Here is a 23,981-nt window from a genome sequence, read left to right as displayed (position 1 = left end):
ATGAAAATATATGAATCCACAGTTTCTTATTATATTTTATTTATTTGATTGTGCTTCAAACATTTTTGCAAAACCAATTTTCATATCTACATTTTGAAAATTCAGAAAATTTAAGCTAATAATTCCTAACAAAACAATTTGATTTTCAGATGTTCATTCATACATTGAACATAAAAAAATCATCAAATTAAAATGCAATAACATGATAATGTTTCAGTCGTTAAAAGTAATTACAAAGGAAATATTCCCTATAATACATAATAATTTAGTTATTGTAAACTGAACATTTAATACAACATTTCATCTACCAGATTCTAAGACACGATTTTTTTCTTCAAAAAAAAAACCAGTTCACTAACAGAAGTACTCTAGTATAATATCACTGGCAAGAATGTAGAAATAAAACTAATCAACTAAGGAATGTTGTGCATCAACTCTCTACCAATTCATCTACATCATCTAAATTATCTTGACTGGATAGTAAGACTGAATCCTCCCCTAAAATAGAGCAAAGCTCTGATAGTCTGTTATGCATCTTAGGGACACCAGCTAATTGGGTCTCAAGCTTCTGTTTTTCTTCGTTCAGGGTAAGACGAGTGTTTGTATCAAGTTCTTCCATTCTCCACCCTCCTTCTCCATCAAATTGTAAAAGATGAGTATGAAATTTCCTGTAAAATACAACAAATCTAATATATAATCACAAGGAATAAAAACAGAAAAATGTTGCAAATTTTTTTCTTTTCATTTCTTGAAAATTCTGATATACTGTGGATTCATAATTATTCGTTGGATAGCAATTTTCATGAATTTGGGGGTACTGGGAAACCAAGCATTTTTTTAAATGTTCAACAAATTACGACTGTAAATATATGCATACTAAAGCAAAAACACAAAATCAAATATTCGCAAAAATGGAAGTACAATAAACTACTAAATTTAACAGAGGATTGTGACAAGCTATAACAAATCTTTTTAAGTAATGTGACTTGTGAAATAAGGTCATTAAAATGAAAAAACTCTGATACAATGACCTATCTTAATGCAGTTATTCCAGTGGGTTTTAACAATCAATCAGCTATCACTTTTTGCATTACCACTGTTTTGTTAGTTACATGTAAATTTACTTTCAAAGAACAATATTCACAACACATATATAGTACAAATGTATATAGTTTATCTTACCACAATGAAGGTCTATGGGTGATAGTAAGTAAAACTATTCCACTGTCCTTGACTGTTTGGTATATCTTACTTTCTACATCTATAGACACAGCACTGGTACATTCATCAAGTAAAGCATACTGTGGTCTGAAATAACATAAACTAAATATTACTTTTGCCTAGCAACTGAAATGTCAAAATTAATTATGTCAAGCAATTAAATTTATTTACACTTTACTTTCACTTTCAATTTAACAGAACCCCATAACAGTATGTTTTATACTTTAGAGTTTCAGTTCATATCTATGCCACACTAACAATGAGAATGGAAATGGGGAATGTGTCAACGAGACAACAACCTGACCAAAGAGTGTAGTACAGCTTAAAGCCACCAATAGGATATTCCTCACATTCAGGTTTTCATTTCTCTGAAATATCCCCACCAAACCTCTCAAAAGATGATCATTACCACCATTTTTTTTGGAATATCCCCTTCCCCACTCAAAAGATACCCCAGCATTATTTTAAAAGTGGCCAAGTCCAATCCATGTCTTGAATTGAAACTTGGTTCAGTTTTGATACCGTATACAGAATATATTCAAATTATTCATTTTAATTTTTTTATTTGCTAATACTCACATTTCTTTGAAATCTGAAATGTCTCATGCCCTGGCTTCAGGCCATTTGAGCTCAATACACTTAGGCTGCTTAATTTAAAATTGAAACTGGAAATTTATTTGAAAATCCCATTTAGTACATGAACTCATTGCCCAATTATGTAACATTTTGACAATGAAGATTTTAAGGACAAAAAGGCGTAAATTTCCTTATCATATCAAGTAGCTGAGTTCATTTCAAGGAAACTGCCACTAAGAAAATAAAACAATAAAATCAAGAAACAATTGTTTTTCCTTGTGAAATGTTGATACGACTAGACTCATGATTGTTTTCTTAAGTCTTCTATTTGATTAAAAAAAATAAAAAAACCTGCCATTTTAGTTTCAATTTTTATGTTCTCAGCATTTAAACTTTCCATTGTTTTAACAGTTCCTTGTATTGTTTGAAAGTCACTATACATAATCAGTAAATTGAAGATTGACAATGTGTGTACCATAGCCAAAGAAAAGTAAGATTGAAAATATGTGTACCATAGCCAAAGAAAAATTGTTTGCAGTTTGTTGATCTTAACCCCTTCCTGTTCCCATCGGTACTCTGGTACCGATGGGCTATATTTTTGGGTAACTAACTTGCGCAAAGTATTGAATCTTTGACATTTGTTGACGTACAGAAGTGGTTGATGGCTCAAATCAATCCCCTATATCACAGCTGTGTGATTAGTGGTGCCTAAAATTTCTTCCGAGTACGGTTTGGTATCAAATCGTCCCTAACGGACAACGTTTTCTCCTGTAAAAACCGTGTTTTTTTTTTTATTTGAACTTAATATTTCCGTCGAGTATGGGAAAATAAACTGTTGATTTTAGGGGCAATATGACTTTTTTTTTATTAACTTCGCCGTGTATTTTTGAGGGAAACTATTCAAAGTAAGATTAAAACTTGTACTTAAGTGAAAAAAGTGATTGAAAGTGTACCAACGCAATCATTTACTTGAAATGCACTCTCAATTTGTGGTCATTTCTTTCCAAATTAATTGAAAAAAAGACAAAAAAGACAAAAAGTCATGATTTTTTTTTTTCGAAGTTGAAATAGATGTAACAGAACATTGTTTCTGATGTGCCTGGTTATGGAAATGTCGAAAACACTTTTGTTCAAATAAAGAAACCGGTAAAAGTCTAGAAAAAAATGGCAGACTAAAGTATGATATCATCCTATATTTGCTCAAAATAATGGGTTTTACAACAATTATATGTTATATCGAGACTTAATTTCTAAACGAAAACAGTAAACAGGCTGATTATTTGATTACTTTCACTTCGTTGCTTTATGAAAGAGTTAAGTATTAAAATTTCGATATATTAAACTGGAACTCCCGTGGTCCAGTGGGAAGCTGCACTAGCCCATAGCAGGAAGATTGCATGTTCGAACCTCAAAGCCGGAGGTGAAAAAATAATTTCCTATATTAAATGAAACTTAACTTAACTTTACTTTCAATTTCAAAAAGAGGGTCATGAATACATACAAAAGTCAACTTAAAAACAATGTTTGTATGTTTTTAAAGAATGTGTGTCCTAATTGCACCCCCCCCCCCCCCCCCCCCCCCTTAAACTAAAACCTCATAGGCCCAAAACACCAAAGTAATTATTGGTAATTCATTGAATCTTTACTTTCAAAGTCAAAATTCTATGTGCTGCTTGGAAAAACATAATTTAAGCTAAAATTTGTGTCAAGTATAAGATTTTGACGAAAAAACGGCTGAAAACCGTTATTTTGCATGTTGCGGGCATCCACGTTTGGGGGGCATATAGCACGTATTTCCTCCAACTATACCATAATTGTAACTTTCCTGTGTCTATCAGACTTAGGACATTGCTTTGGCACTTAAACTTTATCCTATTAGCCCTTATAAAAGTCTCCACACGACCTTTTTCGGAAGACTTTTGTATTTTTTTACTTTTTTTTCGCAAGTCACCTGACTTTTGGACAGATAACACGTGACTTCAAAAGACAAAATTTCTGATATATTATATTTTTTGACATATTTTATCATTTATCTCTCAAATGGACCTAAAACGAACTTTATGTAAGCCTCAGTGCGAATGCTATATGCGATTGAACTTTGATAGTGTCTTTCCATAAGTTTACGTCCAATTTGGCGGAACGTGAAAGGGTTAAGCATTCTTAACCCCTTCCTGTTCCCATCGGTACTCTGGTACCGATGGGCTATATTTTTGGGTAACTAACTTGCGCAAAGTATTGAATCTTTGACATTTGTTGACGTACAGAAGTGGTTGATGGCTCAAATCAATCCCCTATATCACAGCTGTGTGATTAGTGGTGCCTAAAATTTCTTCCGAGTACGGTTTGGTATCAAATCGTCCCTAACGGACAACGTTTTCTCCTGTAAAAACCGTGTTTTTTTTTTTATTTGAACTTAATATTTCCGTCGAGTATGGGAAAATAAACTGTTGATTTTAGGGGCAATATGACTTTTTTTTTATTAACTTCGCCGTGTATTTTTGAGGGAAACTATTCAAAGTAAGATTAAAACTTGTACTTAAGTGAAAAAAGTGATTGAAAGTGTACCAACGCAATCATTTACTTGAAATGCACTCTCAATTTGTGGTCATTTCTTTCCAAATTAATTGAAAAAAAGACAAAAAAGACAAAAAGTCATGAATTTTTTTTTTCGAAGTTGAAATAGATGTAACAGAACATTGTTTCTGATGTGCCTGGTTATGGAAATGTCGAAAACACTTTTGTTCAAATAAAGAAACCGGTAAAAGTCTAGAAAAAAATGGCAGACTAAAGTATGATATCATCCTATATTTGCTCAAAATAATGGGTTTTACAACAATTATATGTTATATCGAGACTTAATTTCTAAACGAAAACAGTAAACAGGCTGATTATTTGATTACTTTCACTTCGTTGCTTTATGAAAGAGTTAAGTATTAAAATTTCGATATATTAAACTGGAACTCCCGTGGTCCAGTGGGAAGCTGCACTAGCCCATAGCAGGAAGATTGCATGTTCGAACCTCAAAGCCGGAGGTGAAAAAATAATTTCCTATATTAAATGAAACTTAACTTAACTTTACTTTCAATTTCAAAAAGAGGGTCATGAATACATACAAAAGTCAACTTAAAAACAATGTTTGTATGTTTTTAAAGAATGTGTGTCCTAATTGCACCCCCCCCCCCCCCCTTAAACTAAAACCTCATAGGCCCAAAACACCAAAGTAATTATTGGTAATTCATTGAATCTTTACTTTCAAAGTCAAAATTCTATGTGCTGCTTGGAAAAACATAATTTAAGCTAAAATTTGTGTCAAGTATAAGATTTTGACGAAAAAACGGCTGAAAACCGTTATTTTGCATGTTGCGGGCATCCACGTTTGGGGGGCATATAGCACGTATTTCCTCCAACTATACCATAATTGTAACTTTCCTGTGTCTATCAGACTTAGGACATTGCTTTGGCACTTAAACTTTATCCTATTAGCCCTTATAAAAGTCTCCACACGACCTTTTTCGGAAGACTTTTGTATTTTTTTACTTTTTTTTCGCAAGTCACCTGACTTTTGGACAGATAACACGTGACTTCAAAAGACAAAATTTCTGATATATTATATTTTTTGACATATTTTATCATTTATCTCTCAAATGGACCTAAAACGAACTTTATGTAAGCCTCAGTGCGAATGCTATATGCGATTGAACTTTGATAGTGTCTTTCCATAAGTTTACGTCCAATTTGGCGGAACGTGAAAGGGTTAAGCATTCTTAACCCCTTCCTGTTCCCATCGGTACTCTGGTACCGATGGGCTATATTTTTGGGTAACTAACTTGCGCAAAGTATTGAATCTTTGACATTTGTTGACGTACAGAAGTGGTTGATGGCTCAAATCAATCCCCTATATCACAGCTGTGTGATTAGTGGTGCCTAAAATTTCTTCCGAGTACGGTTTGGTATCAAATCGTCCCTAACGGACAACGTTTTCTCCTGTAAAAACCGTGTTTTTTTTTTTATTTGAACTTAATATTTCCGTCGAGTATGGGAAAATAAACTGTTGATTTTAGGGGCAATATGACTTTTTTTTTATTAACTTCGCCGTGTATTTTTGAGGGAAACTATTCAAAGTAAGATTAAAACTTGTACTTAAGTGAAAAAAGTGATTGAAAGTGTACCAACGCAATCATTTACTTGAAATGCACTCTCAATTTGTGGTCATTTCTTTCCAAATTAATTGAAAAAAAGACAAAAAAGACAAAAAGTCATGAATTTTTTTTTTCGAAGTTGAAATAGATGTAACAGAACATTGTTTCTGATGTGCCTGGTTATGGAAATGTCGAAAACACTTTTGTTCAAATAAAGAAACCGGTAAAAGTCTAGAAAAAAATGGCAGACTAAAGTATGATATCATCCTATATTTGCTCAAAATAATGGGTTTTACAACAATTATATGTTATATCGAGACTTAATTTCTAAACGAAAACAGTAAACAGGCTGATTATTTGATTACTTTCACTTCGTTGCTTTATGAAAGAGTTAAGTATTAAAATTTCGATATATTAAACTGGAACTCCCGTGGTCCAGTGGGAAGCTGCACTAGCCCATAGCAGGAAGATTGCATGTTCGAACCTCAAAGCCGGAGGTGAAAAAATAATTTCCTATATTAAATGAAACTTAACTTAACTTTACTTTCAATTTCAAAAAGAGGGTCATGAATACATACAAAAGTCAACTTAAAAACAATGTTTGTATGTTTTTAAAGAATGTGTGTCCTAATTGCACCCCCCCCCCCCCCTTAAACTAAAACCTCATAGGCCCAAAACACCAAAGTAATTATTGGTAATTCATTGAATCTTTACTTTCAAAGTCAAAATTCTATGTGCTGCTTGGAAAAACATAATTTAAGCTAAAATTTGTGTCAAGTATAAGATTTTGACGAAAAAACGGCTGAAAACCGTTATTTTGCATGTTGCGGGCATCCACGTTTGGGGGGCATATAGCACGTATTTCCTCCAACTATACCATAATTGTAACTTTCCTGTGTCTATCAGACTTAGGACATTGCTTTGGCACTTAAACTTTATCCTATTAGCCCTTATAAAAGTCTCCACACGACCTTTTTCGGAAGACTTTTGTATTTTTTTACTTTTTTTTCGCAAGTCACCTGACTTTTGGACAGATAACATGTGACTTCAAAAGACAAAATTTCTGATATATTATATTTTTTGACATATTTTATCATTTATCTCTCAAATGGACCTAAAACGAACTTTATGTAAGCCTCAGTGCGAATGCTATATGCGATTGAACTTTGATAGTGTCTTTCCATAAGTTTACGTCCAATTTGGCGGAACGTGAAAGGGTTAAGGAGCCTTAAAAAACTGGAGAAGAAAATCATAATTATGGAAAATTGCAAAGAGAGAGAATTAAAGGTAAACAATTTAGGATTTAAGTTGTGTCATGTTAAATTGTGTTACCTTTTACCATGCTTACAATATCACATTTCCATCAAAATAGATTCTTCAAAGTATTTACTTAAGAAAAGGAAAAAAATTGAAAGTCATTTATATTAATACAACGTATATATAACATCTCTTACAAATCTTTAGAAAATTAGTTATTTCCCTTTGAACAGAAATCTAGTAATTAATAAGTATTTTATCCAAAATTTAATTCTAGGGAAAAGGCTTTAATGGGGAATGAGCAAAAGTATTGTAAAATAAAGAAGTTGTTGTAACTTTTTTCTAGGATTAATGGTAATTTATATGGTAGACTGATATAGAGAAAATGGCTGGAATGACCAATGAAGAATGTGAATCGTTGAATTTTTACAAATACCTTTGCCGAAAGATTGGATCTGAGGAAGTCGTGAAAATTAGAAGATTAACTTCAACTATGATTGATATGGGACAAACAGATATTTTTAAAAACATAACAAGCGGAAGTAAAGGGGAAGGCCTTTATTTCAAAAGCAGTGATTTTGATCTAATGGGTATTGATCCTTTTTAGCTCACCTGGCCCGAAGGGCCAAGTGAGCTTTTCTCACCACTTGGCGTCCGTCGTCCGTCGTCGTCGTCGTCGTCGTCGTTGTTAACAATTTACATTTTGAACTTCTTCTAGAGAACCACTGAATGGAATGGAACCAAACATGGCATGAATGTTCCTTATGAGGTGCTGACCAAGTGTTGTTACTTTGTAGCCGATCCATCATCCAAGATGGCCGCCAGCGGGGGACTTAGTTTAACATAGGACACTATGGGAAATGCATACAAATGACTTCTTTTAGAGAACCATTGAATGGAATGAAACCAAACATGGCATGAATGTTCCTTATGAGGTGCTGACCAAGTGTTGTTACTTTGTTGCCGATCCATCATCCAAGATGGCCGCCAGCCGGGGACTTAGTTTAACATAGGACCCTATGGGAAATGCATACAAATGACTTCTTTTAGAGAACCACTGAATGGAATAAAACCAAACATAGCATGAATTATCCTAATGGGGTGCTGACCAAGTGTTGTTACTTTGTAGCCGATCCATCATCCAAGATGGCCGCCAGCGGGGGACTTAGTTTAACATAGGACCCTATGGGAAATGCATACAAATGACTTCTTCTAGAGAACCACTAAATGGAATGAAACCAAACATAGCATGAATATTCATTCCTTATGGAGTGCTGACCAAGTGTTGTTACTTTGTAGCCGATCCATTATCCAAGATGGCCACCAGCGGGGACTTAGTTTAACATAGCACCCTATTGGAAATGCATACAAATGACTTCTTTTAGTGAACCACTGAATGGAATGAAACCAAACATGGCATGAATGTTCCTTATGTGGTGCTGACCAAGTGTTGTTACTTTGTAGCCGATCCATCATCAAAGATGGCCGCCAGCAGGGGACTTAGTTTAACACAGGACCCTATGGGAAATGCATACAAATGACTTCTTTTAGAGAACCACTGAATGGAATAAAACCAAACATAGCATGAATGTTCCTTATGGGGTGCTGACCAAGTGTTGTTACTTTGTAGCCGATCCATCATCCAAGATGGCCGCCAGCGGGGGACTTAGTTTAACATAGGACCCTATGGGAAATGCATACAAATGACTTCTTTTAGAGAACCACTGAATGGAATGAAACCAAACATGGCATGAATGTTCCTTATGAGGTGCTGACCAAGTGTTGTTACTTTGTTGCTGATCCATCATCCAAGATAGCCGCCAGCCGGGGACTTAGTTTAACATAGGACCCTATGGGAAATGCATACAAATGACTTCTTTTAGAGAACCACTGAATGGAATAAAACCAAACATAGCATGAATGTTCCTTATGGGATGCTGACCAAGTGTTGTTACTTTTTAGCCGATCCATCATCCAAGATGGCCGCCAGCGGGGGACTTAGTTTAACATAGGACCCTATGGGAAATGCATACAAATGACTTCTTCTAGAGAACCACTAAATGGAATGAAACCAAACATAGCATGAATGTTCCTTATGGAGTGCTGACCAAGTGTTGTTACTTTGTAGCTGATCCATTATCCAAGAAGGCAGCCAGCGGGGGACTTAGTTTAACATAGGACCCTATTGGAAATGCATACAAATCACTTCTTCTAGTGAACCACTGAATGGAATGAAACCAAACATGGCATGAATGTTCCTTATGTGGTGCTGACCAAGTGTTGTTACTTTGTAGCTGATCCATCATCCAAGATGGCCGCCAGCGTGGGACTTAGTTTAACATAGGACCCTATGGGAAATGCATACAAATGACTTCTTTTAGAGAACCACTGAATGGAATGAAATCAAACATGGCATGAATGTTCCTAATGTGGTGCTGACCAAGTGTTGTTACTTTGTAGCCGATCCATTATCCAAGATTGCCGCCAGCGGGGGACTTAGTTTAACATAGGACCCTATAAGGAAATGCATACAAATGACTTCTTTTAGAGAACCACTGAATGGAATAAAACCAAACATTGCATGAATGTTCCTTATGAGGTGCTGACCAAGTGTTGTTACTTTGTAGCTGATCCATCATCCAAGATGGCCGCCAGCAGGGAACTTAGTTTAACATAGGACCCTATGGGAAATGCATACAAATGACTTCTTTTAGAGAACCACTGAATGGAATAAAACCAAACATGGCATGAATGTTCCTTATGAGGTGCTGACCAAGTGTTGTTACTTTGTTGCCGATCCATCATCCAAGATGGCCGCCAGCCGGGGACTTAGTTTAACATAGGACCCTATGGGAAATGCATACAAATGACTTCTTTTAGAGAACCACTGAATGGAATAAAACCAAACATAGCATGAATTATCCTAATGGGGTGCTGACCAAGTGTTGTTACTTTGTAGCCGATCCATCATCCAAGATGGCCGCCAGCGGGGGACTTAGTTTAACATAGGACCCTATGGGAAATGCATACAAATGACTTCTTCTAGAGAACCACTAAATGGAATGAAACCAAACATAGCATGAATATTCATTCCTTATGGAGTGCTGACCAAGTGTTGTTACTTTGTAGCCGATCCATTATCCAAGATGGCCACCAGCGGGGACTTAGTTTAACATAGCACCCTATTGGAAATGCATACAAATGACTTCTTTTAGTGAACCACTGAATGGAATGAAACCAAACATGGCATGAATGTTCCTTATGAGGTGCTGACCAAGTGTTGTTACTTTGTTGCCGATCCATCATCCAAGATGGCCGCCAGCCGGGGACTTAGTTTAACATAGGACCCTATGGGAAATGCATACAAATGACTTCTTTTAGAGAACCACTGAATGGAATAAAACCAAACATAGCATGAATTATCCTAATGGGGTGCTGACCAAGTGTTGTTACTTTGTAGCCGATCCATCATCCAAGATGGCCGCCAGCGGGGGACTTAGTTTAACATAGGACCCTATGGGAAATGCATACAAATGACTTCTTCTAGAGAACCACTAAATGGAATGAAACCAAACATAGCATGAATATTCATTCCTTATGGAGTGCTGACCAAGTGTTGTTACTTTGTAGCCGATCCATTATCCAAGATGGCCACCAGCGGGGACTTAGTTTAACATAGCACCCTATTGGAAATGCATACAAATGACTTCTTTTAGTGAACCACTGAATGGAATGAAACCAAACATGGCATGAATGTTCCTTATGTGGTGCTGACCAAGTGTTGTTACTTTGTAGCCGATCCATCATCAAAGATGGCCGCCAGCAGGGGACTTAGTTTAACACAGGACCCTATGGGAAATGCATACAAATGACTTCTTTTAGAGAACCACTGAATGGAATAAAACCAAACATAGCATGAATGTTCCTTATGGGGTGCTGACCAAGTGTTGTTACTTTGTAGCCGATCCATCATCCAAGATGGCCGCCAGCGGGGGACTTAGTTTAACATAGGACCCTATGGGAAATGCATACAAATGACTTCTTTTAGAGAACCACTGAATGGAATGAAACCAAACATGGCATGAATGTTCCTTATGAGGTGCTGACCAAGTGTTGTTACTTTGTTGCTGATCCATCATCCAAGATAGCCGCCAGCCGGGGACTTAGTTTAACATAGGACCCTATGGGAAATGCATACAAATGACTTCTTCTAGAGAACCACTAAATGGAATGAAACCAAACATAGCATGAATGTTCCTTATGGAGTGCTGACCAAGTGTTGTTACTTTGTAGCTGATCCATTATCCAAGAAGGCAGCCAGCGGGGGACTTAGTTTAACATAGGACCCTATTGGAAATGCATACAAATCACTTCTTCTAGTGAACCACTGAATGGAATGAAACCAAACATGGCATGAATGTTCCTTATGTGGTGCTGACCAAGTGTTGTTACTTTGTAGCTGATCCATCATCCAAGATGGCCGCCAGCGTGGGACTTAGTTTAACATAGGACCCTATGGGAAATGCATACAAATGACTTCTTTTAGAGAACCACTGAATGGAATGAAATCAAACATGGCATGAATGTTCCTAATGTGGTGCTGACCAAGTGTTGTTACTTTGTAGCCGATCCATTATCCAAGATTGCCGCCAGCGGGGGACTTAGTTTAACATAGGACCCTATAAGGAAATGCATACAAATGACTTCTTTTAGAGAACCACTGAATGGAATAAAACCAAACATTGCATGAATGTTCCTTATGAGGTGCTGACCAAGTGTTGTTACTTTGTAGCTGATCCATCATCCAAGATGGCCGCCAGCAGGGAACTTAGTTTAACATAGGACCCTATGGGAAATGCATACAAATGACTTCTTTTAGAGAACCACTGAATGGAATAAAACCAAACATGGCATGAATGTTCCTTATGAGGTGCTGACCAAGTGTTGTTACTTTGTAGCCGATCCGTCATCCAAGATGGCCGCCAGTGGGGGACTTTTGAATGAAATTAAACATGTTCCTTTTCTTATAAATGAGGTTGTGTTGTCACTTTTAGCCAAATTTTATATTTTTTTATATGATTTCAAAAACCCAAGTAGAATCAGGTGAGCGATACAGGCTCTTGAGAGCCTCTAGTTTTAAGGTTTATCAATCTGAAAACGAGGCTGTTTTTGATGGTCCCTTTATTCCCTTAATTATGAACACTGAGGAGACCCCACCATGTTTTACACAATTACGTCTGCCTAATTATTATCATTTTTTGCTGCCATCTTTCAAAAACAAGTGGAAAAGAACTCACCTAGGATATATGTTTTCGAGTGAAAATTATAAACTAGTCCATTTGTCGATTTATCCTCCCAAAATTGCAACAATGTTTACGAATATTCATGGACCATGTGTATCTGATATAAATGATACTGTGGATATAGCATTTTGCCTGAAATATGACCAGTGGATATTTCAGGCACAGCCATGGGTAAGTAGATCTCGATCTACATGGCCTTCACCTGAAACCGTTTCCAAAATAATATCTTGCGGTGTGTTATTCGTGCCAATAGGCTGCAAAGGATCTGTGAATGAAAATCTAGAGTGGCGAATTTCATTTTCCGTAGCAGAAAAGTTTCTTATATATTCATTCAGTCACACACAATTATTATGCTATGCTCTGTTAAAAATCTTATTGAAGGAAATAGTAGAAAGACATGAAGATTTGAAAGGTTTATTGTGTTCATATTTCTTAAAAACACTTATGTTTTGGATTTCAGAAGAAACAGACCAGAATGTATGGACACCTGATAATATCATTACATGTTTCCTGTCATGTTTACAAAGACTGCTTTACTGTGTACAATATTCAATCTTGTCACATTATTTTATTCCCGAAAATAACTTTTTTTGTGCAAGGTTCATTGTGATGAACAAAGAAAAATTAACCACCATACTCCAGAATTTAAATGAACAAGGAATAATTTGTTTCAAGTCTTCTGAGATCCTTCACGATTATCCAAGATCGTCCTTCCAAATCCCAGACTATTTTGGAATTATCAGAATAATACCAGAAACATTTTCTTATTTTCCAAGTATAAAGAATATGCGTCTGCTATATCATTTTCTACATAGTTCTAGAACAGGTTTATCTAGAGGACTATTTGCTTTACATTTTTCAAACGCATGTAGGTTTGTTCTAGATGCTTCAAAACATCGCTATAATTCCGAAAACAAACAGCAATACTTGAAGTATAAATATGATTTGAGCCATTTATTGATTGGTGTTAATTCAGATGCAGTATCAGGATGGCTGACATTAGCATCTTTCTTCTATGTGCACAAAAACTATGTTGCCTCATTATCCGTAGTAAATTATACATTGCAGAAATACACAGATGAGAAATTTTATACTGTATTGGCCACGACTGAGGACACATTAAATCATTTCCAAAAACAGGAGCTGAATCTGATGAAAAAAGAAAAACTTTATACGATATATAAAACATTAACAATTTTTCCTCTACAATTTTATTACAAGTCATCAATAATTCCACAAGAGTTACGAGTAGATGTAGATGTAACAAACGACCATGCAAAGTATCATCCAATAGGATTTGCGTATTTCCTCAGCTTCCTATGTTACTACCATCGCCAGGACATAACATCATGCAGACATTATCTACAAATGCTTAAATCAACAATAACATATCCCAGTTTACAAGCAAATAAAGCTTTTACATGCTCACCACTGTTTTGTGGGATTGCTCACCAGTTATTGGGTGAGACAAACTTTGCGAGACATATATTTCAACTATGTGCCATGTTTGATGCCGATAATTCCACCAGTGCAGCATCAAGGTTACAAGGTCTCATCTGACACTATAAAGTTTTAAAAATGTCATTTAACACTAACAACATTATAAAGAGTCAGCTGATTCTATCAATTTACAAGGTGTCATCAGGCACTAACAATGTTATTTAATGTCATTTGTCTCTTTCAAGGTTACAAAGTGTCATTGTGCACTAACAATGTTATTTAATGTCATTGGACACTATCAAGATTACAAGGTGTCATTGTGCACTAACAATGTTATTAAATGTCATCTGACACTATCAAGGTTTCAAGGTGTCATTGTGCACTAACACTGTTATTTAATGTCATCTGACACTATCAAGGTTACAAGGTGTCATTGTGCACTAACACTGTTATTTAATGTCATCTGACACTATCAAGGTTACAAGGTGTCACAGGGTACTATCAATGTTATTTAATGTCATCTGCCACTATCTAGGTTACAAGGTGTCACAGGGCACTAACACTGTTATTTCATGTCATCTGACACTATCAAGGTTACAAGGTGTCACAGGGCACTAACACTGTTATTTCATGTCATCTGACACTATCAAGGTTACAAGGTGTCACAGGGCACTAACACTGTTATTTCATGTCATCTGACACTATCTAGGTTACAAGGTGTCACAGGGCACTAACACTGTTATTTCATGTCATCTGCCACTATCAAGGTTTCAAGGTGTCATTGTGCACTAACACTGTTATTTAATGTCATCTGACACTATCAAGGTTACAAGGTGTCACAGGGCACTAACAATTTTATCTAATGTCATCTGACACTATCAAGGTTACAAGGTGTCACAGGGCACTATCAATGTTATTTAATGTCATCTGCCACTATCAAGGTTACAAGGTGTCACAGGGCACTAACACTGTTATTTCATGTCATCTTACACTATCAAGGTTACAAGGTGTCACAGGGCACTAACACTGTTATTTCATGTCATCTGACACTATCAAGGTTACAAGGTGTCACAGGGCACTAACACTGTTATTTCATGTCATCTTACACTATCAAGGTTACAAGGTGTCACAGGGCACTAACACTGTTATTTCATGTCATCTGACACTATCAAGGTTACAAGGTGTCACAGGGCACTAACACTGTTATTTAATGTCATCTGCCACTATCAAGGTTACAAGGTGTCACAGGGCACTATCAATGTTATTTCATGTCATCTGACACTATCAAGGTTACAAGGTGTCACAGGGCACTATCAATGTTATTTAATGTCATCTGCCACTATCTAGGTTACAAGGTGTCACAGGGCACTTACACTGTTATTTCATGTCATCTGACACTATCAAGGTTACAAGGTGTCACAGGGCACTAACACTGTTATTTCATGTCATCTGCCACTATCAAGGTTACAAGGTGTCACAGGGCACTAACACTGTTATTTCATGTCATCTGCCACTATCTAGGTTACAAGGTGTCACAGGGCACTATCAATGTTATTTCATGTCATCTGACACTATCAAGGTTACAAGGTGTCACAGGGCACTAACACTGTTATTTCATGTCATCTGCCACTATCTAGGTTACAAGGTGTCACAGGGCACTATCAATGTTATTTCATGTCATCTGCCACTATCTAGGTTACAAGGTGTCACAGGGCACTATCAATGTTATTTCATGTCATCTGACACTATCAAGGTTACAAGGTGTCACAGGGCACTAACACTGTTATTTCATGTCATCTGCCACTATCAAGGTTACAAGGTGTCACAGGGCACTATCAATGTTATTTCATGTCATCTGACACTATCAAGGTTATAAGGTGTCACAGGGCACTAACACTGTTATTTCATGACATCTGCCACTATCTAGGTTACAAGGTGTCACAGGGCACTATCAATGTTATTTCATGTCATCTGACACTATCAAGGTTACAAGGTGTCACAGGGCACTAACACTGTTATTTCATGTCATCTGCCACTATCTAGGTTACAAGGTGTCACAGGGCACTATCATGTTATTTCATGTCATCTGACACTATCAAGGTTACAAGGTGTCACAGGGCACTAACACTGTTATTTCATGTCATCTGCCACTATCTAGGTTACAAGGTGTCACAGGGCACTATCAAGGTTACAAGGTGTCACAGGGCACTAACACTGTTATTTCATGACATCTGCCACTATCTAGGTTACAAGGTGTCACAGGGCACTATCAATGTTATTTCATGTCATCTGACACTATCAAGGTTACAAGGTGTCACAGGGCACTAACACTGTTATTTCATGTCATCTGCCACTATCTAGGTTACAAGGTGTCACAGGGCACTATCAATGTTATTTCATGTAATCTGACACTATCAAGGTTACAAGGTGTCACAGGGCACTAACACTGTTATTTCATGTCATCTGCCACTATCTAGGTTACAAGGTGTCACAGGGCACTATCAATGTTATTTCATGTCATCTGACACTATCAAGGTTACAAGGTGTCACAGGGCACTATCAATGTTATTTCATGTCATCTGACACTATCTAGGTTACAAGGCGTCACAGGGCACTAACACTGTTATTTCATGTCATCTTACACTATCAAGGTTACAAGGTGTCACAGGGCACTAACACTGTTATTTCATGTCATCTGCCACTATCTAGGTTACAAGGTGTCACAGGGCACTAACACTGTTATTTCATGTCATCTTACACTATCAAGGTTATTCAGTGTCATCTCAAACTATCAAGATAACTAGGTGTCATCTGATGCTACCAATATCTAATTAAATTTTTACATTTGACACCATCAATTTATTTAGTTTGTTATTTCGTGTAATTACACACTTTATAGTATGGTTCACCAGTAAAATTGGATCCCACAAAGAACAGTAAATCCACAATAAATTGTATGCTATCTAAAACTCCATTTTCAAATTGGTCAACTATTAAGATAGTATTTTTTTTCTTCCGATTTTTATCTTCTAACAGTATGTACATAACATCATGATCATCTATGTTCTTTCAAATCACTTTTATTTTTAAATTCATGTAATCTTGATTTTTTTCTTTTATCATGTGTGGATGATATATACATTGTAATTTGCAATATTTATTTGCATAATCAATTTTTCAAACTGTTATACAAGAGCAGTCAAATAAAATGAATACACAATAGTGGCTTTCTTTCATTCAAATAAAACAGAAAACTTCAGTTGTCCACCTGAGTGAAATAAAGCTTCATTTATTCAATTTATTTCAAAAATTGATTCAGTCTTTTTTTTTCATTGTCTGCAACTCAATGGAAAAATCGCCATGTTTGGCGATTATGATCATTTATATCAAACAAACCATTGTAATCTCCATAATAAATTACAAAGAATAAATTGAGGTCAATGAAATAGCAGCTCAAATACACCATACAATAATGCAAATATGAATATGAATGAGAAGAAATGTATAGCGGGAAAATCTACAAGACAGCAAACCAACAATATAATACAACTAGAATTGCCATTGCAAGCAATAGCGGATGGCACCCTTCCCCTATTGCCAGGTGAGCGGTAGCCATGGTAACGGCAGCCATTTTGGAAATTCCAAACTCAAAAGTCAAGTCTACATTAGCTTAGCAACATTTGTTATAAGTTTCAATAAATTTGAAGCATTTTGAAGTTTTTCGTATTTTTGCTGTTTCCATGGTAACGGCGGCCATTTTGAATATTCCAAAGTCAAACCCCCGCTGCATTTTTTTCCCTCCACAATCTTATACCATTTAATGTCTCTAGAATAAATTAAGCCATTGATGTTCTAGAATGTTCTGTGAAAATTCAAAGTTTTGACCTTTTTGCATTGTTTCCATGGTAACAACAGCGATTTTGGAAATTCCAACGCCAAATTCCACATCTTCCAATGTTGCTCATCGTAACTGTGAAGTTTCATTAAGTTTGGAACATTTTGAGATTTTTGAATTTTTTGGAGTAGTTTCCATGGCAACATAGTAGTTCCAATGAGTGCCAAAATCATCCAACACCTGTATATACTGGGCACCTACATTGTATTAAAATACAATGATTCTGAGTTAAATAGTATCCAAATAGTTCACCAAAACAAAAAACTGGATTTTTTCACATTTGTTCAGTTTCCATGGTAACGGCGGCCATTTTTTACCATTCCACTGTCTCTTGCACAACTTAACATGGCGGTTCATATTATGGTACAGTTCCATCAACATTGGTCTGACCAATTCTGAGAAATAGTATGGACAAAATGTGTGGAAGAATAAAAATAACTAGAATTGCCATTGCAAGCAATAGCGGATGTCACCCTTCCCCCAATTGACACTAAGCTGCAGCCATTTCAAAACAATTTATAAGTGAATGCAGATCTATGAATTGCAGCATATCTTTGTGTTAATTTGAAGTACATTTATAGCGTTTAAAAAATAAATCATATTTCTGCTGTTTCCATGGCAACGACAGCCATTTTGAAAATTTCAAAGTCAAAAGTCTCATCTTTACTTGCCAGTCAAGAATAATATCAAGTTTCATCAAGTTCAAAGCATTTTGAGAATTTTTACATTTTTGCAGTTTCCATGGCAACCATGGCCATTTTGGAAATTCCAACTTCAAAAGTCTCATCCAGACTTGCCAGTCAACAATCATATTAAGTGTCATCAATTTTGAAGCATTTTGAAATTTTTGAAATATTTGATCCTGTATCCATGGTAACATAGTAGTTCCAATGATTGTCAAAATCATTCAAAACCTGTATATAGTGGACAACTACCTTGTATACAAATTTTATGGTTTTAAGTTCAAGCATATCAAAGTTATTCACCAAACCAAGACGTTTTTGGAGCATTTTCACCTTTTTTGCATTGTTTCCATGGTAACGGCAGACATTTTGGAAATTCCAACGCCAAATTCCTTATCTATCAAACTTGCTCATCATTATGTTAAAGTTTTAAAATAATTGAAGCATTTTCATATTTTTGAAATTTTTGGTTTAGTTTCCATGGCAACATAGTAGTTCCAATGATTGCCAAAATCATCTAAAACCAGTATATGGCTGGCACCTCCACTGTATTAAAATATAAGGATTCTGAGTTTAAGCATCTCAAAATAATTCACCAAAAACAAAAACTGGAATTTTTCACAATTGTTCTGTTTCCATGGTAACGGCAGCCATTTTTTAGTTCCAAAGTCTTAAAGTCAAAAGGAAAATCAGGGTTCCTTGTTATAGTGCACCATCATTCAGATTGGTTCCTTTAGCTCCGAGAAATCGGGAGGACAAAATTAGGTGGAAGAAAAATAATAATAACTAGAATTGCCATTGCAAGCAATAGCGGATGTCACCCTTCCCCAAATTGCCACTAAGCGGCAGCCATTTCAAAAACTTTTAACAGTGAATGCACATATTTGCATGGCTATACATTTTTCTGTAAATTTTCAGTACATTTAGATCATTTTTAAAAACATGACATTTATGCTGTTTCCATGGCAACGGCAGCCATTTTGAAATTTTCAAAGTCAAAAGTCTCATCTATACATGCCAGTTTACAATAATACTAAATTTCATTAAGTTTTGAGCATTTTGAAAATATTTGACATTTCTGCAGTTTCCATGGCAACGGTAGCCATTTTGTAAATTCCAACTTCAAAAATCTCATGCAGACCTGACAGTCAACAATCATACTAGGTTTCATCAATTTTGGAGCATTTTGAAATTTTGGAAATTTTTGACATTTTGGTTGGTTACTATGGTAACAAAGACTTTTCCAAAATTTTAGTGGCAGATACCACATTGGTTGATGGGAGGGAATATACCATTGGGATTGATGCTTTATTCTTCAAGAAAATGCAGCTTTTATGTATTTTCCCATAGGGCTAATGTTAAACTTTCGCCCTGTTTCCATGACAATGGCAGCCATTTTAGAATTTCTAAATATTGTCGGTACATCAGGGCCTACTAAGGAACATTTCCATAAAGTTTCATCAAGTAGGGTCTTACAAAGAAAGATTTAGAAATTTGATTTTTTTTCTGTTTCCATGGTAACGGCAGCCATTTTTTAGTTCCAAAGTCTTAAAGTCAAAAGGAAAATCAGGGTTCCTTGTTATTGTGCACCATCATTCAGATTGGTTCCTTTAGCTCCGAGAAATCGGGAGGACAAAATTAGGTGGAAGAAAAATAATAATAACTAGATTTGCGATTGCAAGCAATAGCGGATGGCACCCTTCCCCTATTGCCAGGTGAGCGGTAGCCATGGTAACGGCGGCCATTTTGGAAATTCCAAACTCAAAAGTCAAGTCTACATTAGCTGAGCAACATTTGTTATAAGTTTCAATAAATTGGAAGCATTTTGATTTTTTTTGTATTTTTGCTGTTTCCATGGTAACGGCGGCCATTTTGAATATTCCAAAGTCAAACCCGGCTGCAATTTTTTCCCTCCACAATCATATACCATTTAATGTCTCTAGAATAAATTAAACATTGAAGTTCTGGAATGTTCTGTGAAAATTCAAAGTTTTGACCTTTTTGCATTGTTTCCATGGTAACAACAGATATTTTGGAAATTCCAACGCCAAATTCCACATCTTCCAATGTTGCTCATCGTTACTGTGAAGTTTCATTAAGTTTGGAACATTTTGAGATTTTTGAATTTTTTGGAGTAGTATCCATGGCAACACAGTAATTCCAATGAGTGCCAAAATCATCCAACACCTGTATATAGTGGGCACCTACATTGTATTTAAATATAATGATTCTGAGTTAAATAGTATCCAAATAGTTCACCAAAACAAAAAACAGTATTTTTTCACATTTGTTTCGTTTCCATGGCAACGGCAGCCATCTTGATGGTGCCATACCCCGATTGCACAATTTCATATAGTGGTCCTCATTATGGTATAGTTCCATCAATATTGTTCAAGGCAATTCTGAGAAATAGCATGGACAAAAAAGTGTGGAAGAATAAATATAATAATAAGAAAAAAAGAAACGAACAATAACAATATGTCACCCCAACTCCGTTGAGGGTGCCATAACTAGAATTGCCATTGCAAGCAATAGCGGATGTCACCCTGGTCCGCCAATTGCCACTAAGTGACAGCCATCACAAAATTTCTAAACATTTGATAAACATTTTCACTTCATGATTCTTCATTCTGCTAATTTTAAAAAAGTTTAAAGCTTTTTTATTTTTTTTATGTTTGAACTGTTTCTATGGCAACGGCCGCCATTTTGAAAATTCCAAAGTCATACTGCTGCTTCATATTGTGCTCCCCATAATATTATACCATCATATAACATTTAATGGCTGTAGAACACTTATGTTCTGGAATGTTCCATTTTGATGTTTGAACTGTTTCTATGGCAACGGCGGCCATTTTGGAAATTCCAAAGATGAATTGCAAGTCTTTGCATGCCAAGTAACATTTCCACAAAATTTCATTCATTTCTGAAGACTTTCTGATTTTTCACATTATTCCTGTTTCCATGACAACGGCAGCCATCTTGGAAATGCCAACCCCCGATTGCACATCTGCACATGGGGGTTAACATTATGGTACACTTCCATCTTCATTGGTCCATGCAATTCTGAGAAATAGTCTGGACAAAAAAGTGTGGAATAATAAAGAAAAGAAAAAGAATCGTACAATAACAATATGTCACCCGACCTCCGTCAGGGTGACATAACTAGATTTGTAATTGCAAGCAATAACGGATGGCACCCTTCCCCAATTGCCAGGCCAACGGCAGCCATTTTTGAAATTCCATAGTCAAAGAGCACATCAGTACATACCATTTACCATTTTTGTAAAGTTTTAGAAAGATTGGAGCATTTTGAAAATTTTGAAATTTTTCACATTTTACCCGTTTCCATGGCAACGGCAGCCATCTTGACCATTCCAAAGTCAGAGGGACAACTTCACATGGTGGTCAACATTATAGCATAGTTCCATCAACTTTGGTCCATTCAATTCCGAGAACTGCTCCGGACAAAAAATAGTGGAAGAAAAATAATAATAAAAATAAAAACAAAAAGAAACGTAGAATAACAATATGTCACCCCAACTCCGTTGAGGGTGCCATAACTAGAATTGCCATTGCAAGCAATAGCGGATGTCACCCTTCCCCAAATTGCCACTAAGCGGCAGCCATTTCAAAAACTTTTAACAGTGAATGCACATATTTGCATGGCTATACATTTTTCTGTAAATTTTCAGTACATTTAGCTCATTTTTAAAAACATGACATTTATGCTGTTTCCATGGCAACGGCAGCCATTTTGAAATTTTCAAAGTCAAAAGTCTCATCTATACATGCCAGTTTACAATAATACTAAATTTCATTAAGTTTTGAGCATTTTGAAAATATTTGACATTTCTGCAGTTTCCATGGCAACGGTAGCCATTTTGTAAATTCCAACTTCAAAAATCTCATGCAGACCTGACAGTCAACAATCATACTAGGTTTCATCAATTTTGGAGCATTTTGAAATTTTGGAAATTTTTGACATTTTGGTTGGTTACTATGGTAACAAAGACTTTTCCAAAATTTTAGTGGCAGATACCACATTGGTTGATGGGAGGGAATATACCATTGGGATTGATGCTTTATTCTTCAAGAAAATGCAGCTTTTATGTATTTTCCCATAGGGCTAATGTTAAACTTTCGCCCTGTTTCCATGACAATGGCAGCCATTTTAGAATTTCTAAATATTGTCGGTACATCAGGGCCTACTAAGGAACATTTCCATAAAGTTTCATCAAGTAGGGTCTTACAAAGAAAGATTTAGAAATTTGATTTTTTTTTACATATTTTTAGTTTCCATGGTAACGGTGCACATCATGCACATCAAAAAGTCCACTGCACAACTTATTATGGTGGTCCTTACTATAGTAGAGTTTAACCAACATTGGTCCATTAATTTCTGAGAAATAAGCTGGACAAAATCGGTAGAAGAAAAATAATAAGAAACTAGATTTGTAATTGCTAGCAATAACGGATGGCACCCTTCCCCCATTGCCAAGTGAGCGGCAGCCATTTTGAAAACTCCAAAGTCAAATAGTGCATGTACAGATGTTGAGTAACATTTTTGCAAAGTTTGAAGCATTTTGAAATTTTGGATATTTTTGCTGTTTCCATGGCAACGGCGGCCATTTTGAAAATTCCAAACTCAAAAGTCAAGTCTACATTAGCTAGGCTACATTTTTTATAAGTTTCATTAAATTTGAAGCATTTTAAAGTTTTTCATATTTTTGCTGTTTCCATGGTAACAGCGGCCATTTTGAATATTCCAAAGTAAACCCCCCGCTGCAATTGTTTCCCTCCATAATCATATACCATTTACTGTCTCTAGAATAAATTTAACATTGATGTTCTGGAATGTTCTGTGAAAATTTCAAAGTTTTGACCTTTTTGCATTGTTTCCATGGTAACAAGAGCGATTTGGGAAATTCCAACGCCAAATTCCTCATCTGCCAATGTTGCTCATCGTTACTGTGAAGTTTCCTGAAGTTTGGAGCATTTTGATATTTTTGAAATTTTTGGTGTAGTTTCCATGGCAACATAGTAGTTCCAATGAGTGTCAAAATCATCCAACACCTGTATATAGTGGGCACCTACATTGTATTAAAATATAAGGATTCTGAGTTCAAGCATAACCAAACAGTTCACCAAAACAAAAAACTGGATTTTTTTACATTTGTTCTGTTTCCATGGAAACGGTAGCCATCTTAAACCATTCCATGCTTCGTGCACAACTTGATCTGGGGGTCCTCACTATAGTAGAGTTCCATCAACATTGGTCCATTGGATTTCGAGAAATCGCCTGGACAAAAATGTGTGGAAGAAAAATAAGAAAAAAAAGAAACGTAGAATAACAATATGTCACCCCAACTCCGTTGAGGGTGCCATAAAAAAAAAGAAACGTAGAATAACAATACGTCACCCCAACTCCGTTGAGGGTGCCATAACTAGATTTGCGATTGCAAGCAAT

The 23,981-nt window shown here is 35.9% G+C and overlaps 1 protein-coding gene across 1 annotated transcript in view; it reads right to left on the bottom strand.

The window, feature by feature from the left end:
* The window catches only part of LOC134724027 (ATP-binding cassette sub-family D member 1-like), a 40,418-nt gene continuing 16,437 nt past the window's right edge, over positions 1 to 23,981 (bottom strand). Inside the window, exons 9-10 of the mRNA XM_063587428.1 lie at positions 1,183 to 1,308; positions 1 to 668 (exon numbers count right to left, since the gene is read on the bottom strand). Of these exons, the coding sequence (XP_063443498.1) occupies positions 431 to 668; positions 1,183 to 1,308 (364 nt within the window). The 3' untranslated portion in view covers positions 1 to 430. The remainder of the gene's footprint in view (positions 669 to 1,182; positions 1,309 to 23,981) is intronic.

Source organism: Mytilus trossulus, chromosome 1, assembly GCF_036588685.1.
Source record: "Mytilus trossulus isolate FHL-02 chromosome 1, PNRI_Mtr1.1.1.hap1, whole genome shotgun sequence".
NCBI classification, from domain to species: domain Eukaryota; kingdom Metazoa; phylum Mollusca; class Bivalvia; order Mytilida; family Mytilidae; genus Mytilus; species Mytilus trossulus.
Note: the sequence above shows the minus strand (reverse complement) of the source record. Positions and strands in the feature narration are given on the sequence as shown.